At 41.1% G+C, this 10,751-nt stretch overlaps 1 protein-coding gene across 1 annotated transcript in view; it reads left to right on the top strand.

Moving 5' to 3' along the window:
• The first annotated feature begins 5,115 nt into the window (after positions 1-5,115).
• Positions 5,116-10,751, top strand: part of SDK1 (sidekick cell adhesion molecule 1) — a 655,892-nt gene continuing 650,256 nt past the window's right edge. The window contains exons 1-2 of the mRNA XM_074965177.1: positions 5,116-5,200; positions 5,729-7,140. Of these exons, the coding sequence (XP_074821278.1) occupies positions 6,666-7,140 (475 nt within the window). The 5' untranslated portion in view covers positions 5,116-5,200; positions 5,729-6,665. The remainder of the gene's footprint in view (positions 5,201-5,728; positions 7,141-10,751) is intronic.

The following is a 10,751-nucleotide window of genomic DNA, read 5'->3' as shown; positions in this document are numbered from 1 at the left end:
TTGAATATAGTAAACACAGCTGTGTTAAAGCACTATGAGGATAGGTCTTAAACTCATAAAAGCCATGAAAAGTGGAGTTCAGTCAGTCTGCTCACTCTGCCCTTAACTCTTACCGCTGTGCCTTAGTATTGTAGCTCTACTGTTCTCAGATTCCTATGTCTTGGCACAATGGTACTACGCAGTAAGTGAAGAACTTTTAACTCTGAATTTGCTGGCATCTTGGAGCTTAGGTTCAAATGCCATCCAGAGTCTGAGCCTATCTTCTATGGTTAACTGCTTTTTAGTAAATTAAAACCAAACAGAAGAAAACACAAGACTGTTACTGTGTTTGTGTAAGAGGCATTATAACTCATATCATATTAAGTTCTTTAAGCCCTAGAATTCTATCTGAATTCTTATTGTTATTCCTGAGCTGTCTTCTTTGCTAAAGACACTTCCAGAAGTATGGTGAGGTCATTGTATAATGCTTCTCATGGGATTCCCAGCTATGTAATGTGATATTTTTTCATTCTCTTCCAATCTTTATTATTGATGTTGGAGCAGATTTACACCATTAAAGCAGAGCAGCTGGCTAGTGACGCTTGGGACTACCCCCTTGTTTAGGAAGATTTCAGACCCTCCAATAGTTTACTATACTCAGACTGATTTAGTGGGTTCCAAAATCATCCTGTTTGTAAAACAAGTTATTTTTCAATCACATACCTGTTGTTTTCTAAAGCTTTGTCTCTTGGGAAGAAAGGAAGAGTATTCAAAGTAGTATAAAACCTTTTGGGACAACCATATAGTTAAGTTAATGCAATTGTTTTTCCTAGTGATAAATTTGCACTGTAATTTTAGATTAAAGCAAAATCCAAGTCTAGGAATAAGCTCCAGCACTCAGGAAGCTGGGAATTCTTATTGTCACCATTATACAGACAAGTGTTGTAGAGAACCCTTCTGTGTATACATCAGAAACTTGAATTGCTCTATGGTTTAGCAGCTTATTGAAGATGGAGCAAAGGAAGGCCTGGATGGAGATCATAGAGCAAGATATGCTGTTCAAGTACAAGAGGATAAATAGTGTTCTTGAGAGTTTGAATATTAACACCTATGCTGGTGCCACTTCTTTGTTCTATGGTATTACCTGTCAATGTAGAAATGTCTTTCCTCTTATCTTTCAAAGCTATTGCTGTTTTTTTTCTTTACCAGCTATATTTTCTGAGTACAGTAAAACATCAAAGAAAACATCTTGGTGAAAAATAATATATGCTGGCATAAAATTAGTCAGAAATGCCTTTTCTAGAAGAATGTATGAAAGGCAATGACTAAGTTTAATGACAGGACTAACATAAGCAACAAAATCATAGTGATTTCCTGGTTGGAAAACTAGAATTTGGTGTGATTTGCAACCTTGCAATTCAGTATTATCCATCAGTGAATGGGATAGTTTTAGGAAAGTAAGATGGGATACATTTGTTGAAAATAAATATAATCAGGCACGTTTGAGATACTCTCTCCACAGGAGTCTGACTGGCTGACAAAAGTCACAACTGTAGCAGTATTCAGTACAATTGTATGAGTCACGACAAATTAACTATTTGTGACAAAATTATAAAATTTTTGTTAATGTCAGAAGTACAGTTACAACAAATACACCCAAGCCATATGAGTAACATAAAGATGCAAGTTATCAATTGGTTGCATGGCAATTTGTTTCCCCCTTCTCTTTTCTACCAAACCAAGAACTGTGTTGTTTATCTTTAGTTAAGTTCCTCCATAGAGTGGTTGTATGATCCTTCTTTTTTAGCTAAACAGCTGCCCTTAGGTAGCTGGCATCTCTTCGGTAGGTGAGTTTTTTATTCCTTCCCCCACCTTTTCTCTGCCCTCTATTCCCAATGTTTCTCTATGCTCTCATCACGTATGTAAATAAAATGATACAATATTCTACAATGCTGATACAAAACTATATAGCTTACAGTAGAATTGGTATCATGTTTGCATTTTAGACATTTTTAAATTACAGAATCTGCCCCATATTTATCTTTTTTTCTCCATTATCTGCCTGTCTTTTTATACCATTGGCTCCATCTCCTTCTCTTCTATGCTTCCCCCCACTACTGGTTTGCCTTCATAAATCTCCAATAGTTGTCTTGGTCATATGAGAGAGCTGATCTACTGCCTTTCCTGCCACTGGTTCAGCAGTTTGCTCCTCACTCATAATGTACCTTAGGGAGAGCGGAGAGCAAGTGTAGAACGGCAGCATGGAAACAGCAAAAGCAATATTACCAACATCCAGGCAGGCACCTCACATTGCAACACTTAAAAAACCCCAAAACCAATTCTCCAAAACAACAGAGCTGCATTTTAGAGATATGGCCAAAATGGTATTGTCTTCAATTGTCTTAGCTTAATACAATTTAAAAGCCTTCTAAACACTTGTTAAGATGAAGGCTAGCTTCTTTGAAGTCAGGCTGGTTGTGTTGCAGCCTAAGTTCCGCTCAGCCCCACTAGCTGGTATCCAAACATGTTATTCTGTGTCTTAGCAAACCAGGTAAGAGGGCTGTTCAACTGTGTTAAACTAATATGATTGAAGAAAACACCATTTTTGCCCTTCAGGAGACCAAAGGCACTTTACCAGGTCAAAAGAAAGTAATCAAACACACACTGCCTCCCTACTGAAAATAAAGGGGGGAATAATTTTAAAGAGACATTATCAAGTTGAAGAGATTTTTTTTAAAAAAGCAGATACCTTTATTTGTTACTAAAAGCACCCTGAAATACTAATTTTAAAATGTTTTAAAACTGATTTACTGTTATTTAGATGGTGTATTTATTTTTTTAATTTCACTCAACTTCATATGCTTGGAGGATGAAAATTGACTAGTTTAGTTTAATTTTCCTGTTTTTAGACACCAGCACAATCCTGTGGGTTTGAGACTACTATAAATGAATGTTTAATTCCAAGGAAAAACATGGCTTCAGTGAAAACAAAATTATGGAAACAAACATATTAATGCTAGATTTTCTATAACTCGTCTTTTATAAAGCCTTAATTTGGGGCCTAAACTGCCCGACGATTATTTTAACAACCGCTACTTCTTCAGTAATGATAACCACTTTCAACTTCACCATAACTCAAATAGAGAGTACCTGAGCCTTTCTTCCTACATGCAGGAATGTCATTTCAAGAAAAAAAAAAAAAGAATTGGGGTGTGTGGCAAAGTTGCATCAGCACATAAAACATTATATATCATATTATATCCTCCAAAGTCCAGGAGGGGAGCTAAAAAGTGGAGCACATATATATATGTCAGGGGGAAGTTGCCCTATAGGAAATGACACCTACTGATTTCAAACTTAAATTTTCAGACCTTAAAATCTGAAACTGAACTTCCAGACTTGTCAGGCAGATCTACAGTCATAATACTGCTTTGTAGTAATTAAAAACCCAATTAAGTGTATTACGCATTCCCAGTTAGGGAAAATTAGAGCTCCACCCCTCCGTCCAAACAACTAGTTTTAAAACACAGTTTCTCCCCACTACAGTGAATTGTTGATAGCTCAACAGAAATTATAAACACAGTTGTACCCCTGAGATCAGTTCTCTACAGTTTAAAACAGGCTTGGCTCAGCTTGTACTGTAATGAAAACAGACCTAAGGGAGGGATGACTATAAAAGTAGAGCCCTGAGTTTTATAATTATTCACCTGTTTCATACCAGAGAGGGAAAATGTACTGGGACACAGTGTATCATGCATCTGGTTGTTAATAAGGTTGGGGCTGAGATATAGCTTGTATCTTTCGGTTACTAGGGAGAGGTTACAAAGCACTGGGATAGCATAGATCTCCAGTTAGTGGATATGGAACACAGTGGGATATCGGTATCACAGAGATGTTAGATACTGGAGTGGAAAGAGTTCATTTGTAGGGGCAGAGACATACTATACACTAATTCAATAATGGAAACAGAGAAAGCCTGGAGAAAAGCTGGGATATATAATGTATTTATTAGATAATAAGTGGAAGAGGGAAAGAATGTGCAGGGCACTGGCTATCATGAGCCTGATACTGACTGGGGGTGTTATAATCACCTATTAGTTACTGCATAGGGAAAAATGTGCACCCGTGGCTATTAGATATCAATGAACCTGTTACACATTAGGGAGAGGAAGGGGCTAAAGATAGATTGCACCTGTCGGATACTATGTAGGAAAGAGGTGTGGAGCTGGTAGATATCATGCACCAGTTTGTGAGGTAGCGTGGGAGACTTTCCTTTTTATTATGCAAGAAAACAGGGGAGCCTGGAAAAAGAACTGGCTTAATTTAAAGGCCTCTCATTTCTTTGCCAAAGCTTCCTACATCCCCTAATAATACAAAAACCTCTTACATTTGACGTGACAGTTTACTGTGTGCCCCTGGTGAATCCAAAGCAATAGATATCTTGCCAAGGTATAAAAAAAAAGAGTTGGGAGCAAACCTAGTTTAAACATTTGCTGGTCTATCAAATAAAACAAAGCTCAATAACTTTGCAGCGCTGCTAGCCCTTGCACGCTGAGAAGCACCATACAAAGAGAGAAGGGGGGGTGTTAATTTGTACCTCTAGGCTCCCTGGTTTTCGTCAAATCCCTCTTTTTGCTCGTTGCCGCAAAAAATTAATAGCTGCAGGGGATGCACAGACAAAAAGATTCTTGGCCAGCGGCTACAGCAGTCTCACCCATTCTTTGCTGGGCGTGCCTACCCTTTCGGCTGCAGAGGCTGGCTTGCAAACCGAAAGGGGGCGCAGCGAGCGCGAGGACCAGGGGCAACGTTCCACCAGGCTACCGCGCGCGGCCGTTAAAGAACGCCCCACCCCTCCCGCTCTCTTTTTCCTCTTCCCCCACGCGTCTTCTGGCCAATCAGCCGCCTGGCTGGAGGCGGTGCCTCGGGAAGGGTCGCGGGGGAGGGAACAGAACCGGTGGAACTGAAGGTCGGGACGGCTAGCGTTCCTTGCGGCGGCTGGAAGGTCCCGCGCTCGTTGCTAGCTAGTGTGTGAGGGGAGGGGAGCTGGCCTGCCTCCCTCCTCCTCCTCCTCCCCCCCCCCCCGCGCCTGTACAGAACGGGCGCGCAAACCTGTGTGAATACACCCAACCCCCGCACATCGCCTGCCTCTGACAGCCCCCCCCCCCGCTTTGCTTGGCCCCGGGAGGGATGTTTTCCTCACACAGACCCAGCCCTCCTAGGTGTAGGTCAGGGGATGAGGGAGGAAATGGGAGGGCTGAGGGAGGGCAGGGGAGGTGGTGAGATGGGGTATTTATGGCTGGGGAGGAGAGATGGGAGGTGAGTGCGGATTGAGTCAGAGGGGTTGGGGGAGAAGGGAGGCGCTGAGGTAGGGGACACGAGAGGAGTGTCCGGACGCAGTGTAAAGTGGGGGTGGGGTTGTGAAGTGTGGGCGAGAGGGGTAGGGTTGATACCAGGTGACAGAGAGCGAGAGGTGAGGAAAGTTCAGGCTCAGGCTTGTGGCGGGCAAGGGAGGGAGCTGGCAGGATTTTTGTTTGATCCGTTTCCCTCCTTGGTGATTTGTTTTACTTTTGGTCCTGATTCGCTTTTTACTGTTTGTATTTTAAGAATCAGGACAAAATCTGTGCAGGAAAAACCCTCTTAAAAAAAAAACTTCCCCCCACTCTCTTTAAGGAGGTGGGGGAGCAATTCCCACTGTTTGTTTAAATGTTAAACCTTTAGTGTTTACTTTTTTTTTTTTTTTATTGTGTAGGGGTTTATTGCTGCTGCTGCTGCGATAGAGCTTCCCCCCTTGTGTTTACAGCCTCTGTGAGGGAGAGACACACAGGAAGAACCAGGAGCCCTGGGCTGAACAAACAAGGAACGTAGGAGGAGTCCATATAAGCAAAGGGACTGGAAGGATTTCACCTTGTTGCTGCTTGTTTCAGGCGATTTTGCGTCCTCCTCCTTCTTGAAACGCCCCAGCAGAGGGTTTCTTTGTTGCTTCCACAACCAAGCAGAAGCAAAGGCTTTGCATGTTTTTGGAGGTGGTTTTTACTGCGGTTCCCTTGCAAGAAACAGACCAGCACCTTCCTGCTAGGAGGGAAATCTGATCAACTGAGGTTTTCCCCACCTCCGGCTGAGTGTGAGAGTTCGAGTGACACCCCCACTGGCCTGTAGCTGACTTCAAATCTAACTGGAATCACGCATAGGGCTGCTAAATTTACCTGGTCAAGGACCCTTCAAACCCTCATATTGATGACAGATTTGTAGCCAAAGGAAAATCGGATTATTATAATTGTGGAGCACTGGGGGGATATCTGGAGACTACTCTGTCTGCACGGCTAATCTTGAAATTGTCTGAAATAAATCCTTAGTGCAAGGAGTAGTGCGATATTTCCCCTTGGTTTTAGGTTTATTTTCTTCTTATACAAGAATTTAACACTTCTGTAGCAGGGGTTTCACGAGGAATGGGACATATACAGAAAACTAACCTGCTCCATAAAAATCACAAGTGGGAATAGTTTCCGTCATCTTTGCGGTATGGGAAAGGTGCTCTTTGAATTGTCTGCTAGTGGCTCTCTAGATGGATCAATTTCTCTCTGGTTTTGCTAGCGATATGATGAAGGATCCAGATTTATTGGAATACTAACGCCAATAAACTTACTCTCTCAGCGTTGAAGGCATTGGATGTGACGGTGCAAAGAAACATGTGTTTCACATTTCTGCCTGGTTGTTTTGGTGCAATCAATACCTCCACAAGATACATTGATTTAGATGGCGATTATAACACAGTCATGCACACGGCGTGCTGCCTTCGGGTTGCATGCAAAGTGAGCACAAATCACCAAGTCCTCCGTTCTTGTAAACCGGGGGTTTCTGTTCCCCCCAAACTTCAGGATGAAGGCAAAGGGCGATCTCCTCAACCCACCAAAGAGAACCCGGCCTCGGGGCGTGGAGTGATCAATGGCCAAAGAGCTGACAAAACTGTCATCAGGCAGTCGGATCGACTGGGGATCCGTGAAGAAATAATGGTTGGAAGAAAGGTGGATCGAGAAATTATTGCACGAAGGAATAGCTGGAGAGACCGGATGATGATAAAGTTAAACTTCTGTTTCTTCTTCTGTCGCGGATGGTGGGCGTTTCTGTTGATTCAGCTCCACATGTTGCAAGCACTGGCACAAGGTAGGGCTCAGAGACATTTTTGTTTGGAGAAACGCTGCATCTGCCCTTTAAGACGTAGAAATCCTGTTCAGGCATGGATGTAGCCTTTTGCTTTAATCACAGAGAACAAATTTCAGAAATCGTAATTAACAATTGATTTACTATATAATGGTATTTTATTTATAAATAGCCCTTTCTTTATAGGAACAAGCGTTTACCCCCTTACCTAATTCTGTTAGTTTACTACCCCGTTTCGACCCTCTAGATAAGTATCAATAGCTATATCGGGACCTCGCTGTTAATCGTCACACAACCTTGCATGTTATTTAATTGGAGATAAACATACGTTTCTGTTATTTCTTAGGCAGCAGAAGAGTTAACTTCTGTGTGAGTTTAAAAAAAAATTGTGACTGACATAAGTTGTCAAGAGAAACGGACTCATAAATTCACCTACAAGAACTAAATCAGGCATGTAAACAAAAATCTTTAAAAATAGTACCAATGCATGTGAACTTTGATTCGAGTCTTGTTCATTTCTTATATTGTTAAAAAACAACTGCGATTGATTCGTATCTGAGTATTTTCAAATCAGAGATCCTTGCTGTCAAATGAGTCTCTTGTAAACAACCAATCGACTTCAAATATCAAGTGGCAATCACCTTCCATCTAAATTTGCCTCTTTAAAAAAATCGCCAAATGCAGGGTAATTCTAAATAATCCTCTGACAGAGTAAACAATAAGTGGTAGGCGATGGCATTACGGTTGGCTGAGCAAAATAACATGCTGAACAAATGCAGCTTTCACTTTCTTTGCTGTTTTGTGTTTTATTGCTGAGTGTATTGTGTGTGCTCCACTAGTGTGTTCGTCTCTATAGGGTGGGCTGACGAGTCAGTGATTAAAACTTAGAAATTAATAATATCTTTAACAGGAGAAATGAGTCCTGTGAACAAATCTTTAAAATAAAGTACCCTCTCTGTTTTGATTAACCCTGTATTTAATAGATGCTTATGAATTTCATTTTTAAAGTCTAAAACAGTATATCTTGATTTAGTCAACTAGCCTTTTACAAATAAAATCAGTGGTTTGCTTCTCTTTGAACGGTTTGTGTGGGTGCTCACTAGCGCTTTAGTTTTTGTACATAGGGGAGAATGCTACAGCTAAAGTTTAATAACTGGATAGTCTGTTGAGGGAGAGGGCTATGAAACAAAGTTTGCTGTAATCTGTCTACTCAGCCTTTACTATTGCACCCTTTCAAACATTTTCAGCCCCAGGGTATGGAGTAGTTCTAATCCACTGTCTAATAGTGAACTCCACCCTCATAAATCTGTCTCTTTTGAAGTTTTGTTTATGCTGTCATTCCTATTCCCAAACTACTTGTGCTGAGGCCTGCAAACCTTAACAGAGGGTATTGTTATAGTAAAACAGAATGTACTTAAATCTAGTTAATGTAATCCTCTGCAAATTATAATTCACATTTCTTCTCTTTTTTTGTATCCTTGGTTGACATCTACCAATGTGACCTTTTATTTTGAGAGGCAAATATTTTAATATATCTATTTAAATTAGACTTCTTGAGACTAGCAGTGAAACCAGTTTTACATGTAGATTCCTGAATCAATTAAATTGACTCTTTAAAAAAATATTTTCGATGAATAGTAAAAGTAACCTTCATCTTGCAGTAAAAACTATGCACATACACGTGTGCAGTACTTAATATACTGAAACAATATTTCTTTTAGTACCATATTTCAAAGTTTACTAAGCACATTCAAAATGCATCTTTATTGAATTTGTTTGGGATTTGTACAAAGTCTAGTGTTACAAACTATCCTAAACTTTAAAAAAGCCCTAACACCAAATCAGTTTATTAAATGCATAGACAAAGCATTAATTAAATAAGCAATAGGCCTGCGAGGGGGTAGAAAGATAAACTACTTTCTCCTTCAGTAGAAAAGCACTTGTGCAACTACATGGGGTTCGGGTTTAGTAACTATTAGTCTGTGAAGTATGAACAATTCATTCAATGAGGTGCCAACAAAGGGTGGGCTACAGGAAGGAACCTGGGCATTGCAGTGTTGAGGGTCTGGGCCCCTAACTTTTAGATGCCAAGAGAATCGCAAGAATACTACTGTGATCCACAAAGCTGAGTTAGGTGCCTAGGTTCCCTGTACAGTAAAATGGGGAGAGATAAGCACCTTAGAATGCAATCCACAAAAGCCAGCATGCCAGATAGGGACCTGCTTAAACTTGCCAATGGGAGATGGTGGTGAGAGTGGTGTGTCCTAAGTCCCATCCTTCTGTTGGAGATAGGTGCTTGAGCCTGGGCTACAGGGAAACACCTTCTCTCTGCTTAGCAACCCATGAATGGGAATCAGGCTCCTAAGGTGATGCTTGTGAAAATGAGTTAAGCACCTGCCTCACGCCATACAAGATGGCTGCAGGAGGAGGTGTTGCCGGTGCTGCCATCCACCTTATAGCTTTTAGCCCAGTGGTTAGAGCACTCATCTGGGATGCAGGAGACCTAAGTTAAGTTCCTCCCTCTCTGCCAAAGGGGAAGAAAAGATGTGAACAGGGGTCTCATCGCTCAGGAAAGTTGAGGGTGACCAGACAGCAAATGTGAGAAATCAGGACGGGGTGGGGGGTAATAGGAGCCTATATAAGAAAAAGACCCCAAAATCGGGACTGTCAGTATAAAATCGGGACATCTGGTCACCCTAGCAGAGTTCTCTAACCACTGAGCTATGGGATATTCTGATGTGGGGCTCCCTCAGTGTCTCCTGCTAAAGTTGTTTCAGTATGGATGAACTATGATGCAGGGGGACTGGACCTAGGGTCACCCCCATTCCAGATTAGTGTCCTAATCACTGGACTAGCGAATCCATCTCACATTTTCTCTCTCTGTCTGGCTCAGTGACTAATGAGGTATTTATCTACAGTGGAACAGCCACTGGGCCAAAAAGAGAGTGTGTGTGAGAATGATTCTGTAGTCCAGTGGTTAGAGCACCCATCTGGGTGCTAGGCAAGCCTGTGTTTAGTCCCCATACTCTGATCACTCTTTTGTTATTTAGCCACAGTGGAACAGCTTGAACAGGAGAGACTGAGGAAGCCCCACATCAGTATATCCCATTGCCCACAGTAGTATTCCTTTTAAAATGTGATGTAATAAAAAACAGTACCAGTCTTAATGCGATGCACTTCAAACAGGTTATCACAAATTTTAAATTCAGTGACAGGTTGCTGTTCTCTATGCTTTCTGAATTGTATGATATATCCATCATTTTTATATCAAATTGAAAATTCACATTATAGAAGATATGTCAGTTTATGACAAAAGCTCATGTATCTTGAAAATGAAAGTTCTGGTACAGCTACACAGGGTTTCTAATGGGATGATGAGTTGGTCATATGGACAAGAGTATTACATGACTCTCTAATCTTTTTATCTGATAAAAATAAAATACAGCATTCTAAATGTGAAGTCTATGGCTGTTAGGATCTGAAGTCTTCACAGATGACTGTTCCAGCACTTTTAAAATTAAACCAGGTACACTGAAATGCACTATCAGTTCTCTTCCCAGTAAACTGAATGGAAAGGATCGAGACTAAGTATTTAATATTTTCTAATAAACAAT

Source organism: Natator depressus, chromosome 10 (genome assembly GCF_965152275.1).
Source record: "Natator depressus isolate rNatDep1 chromosome 10, rNatDep2.hap1, whole genome shotgun sequence".
Lineage (NCBI taxonomy): Eukaryota > Metazoa > Chordata > Testudines > Cheloniidae > Natator > Natator depressus.
The sequence above is the reverse complement of the archived record's forward strand: the minus strand, read 5'-3'. Positions and strand labels throughout refer to the sequence as shown.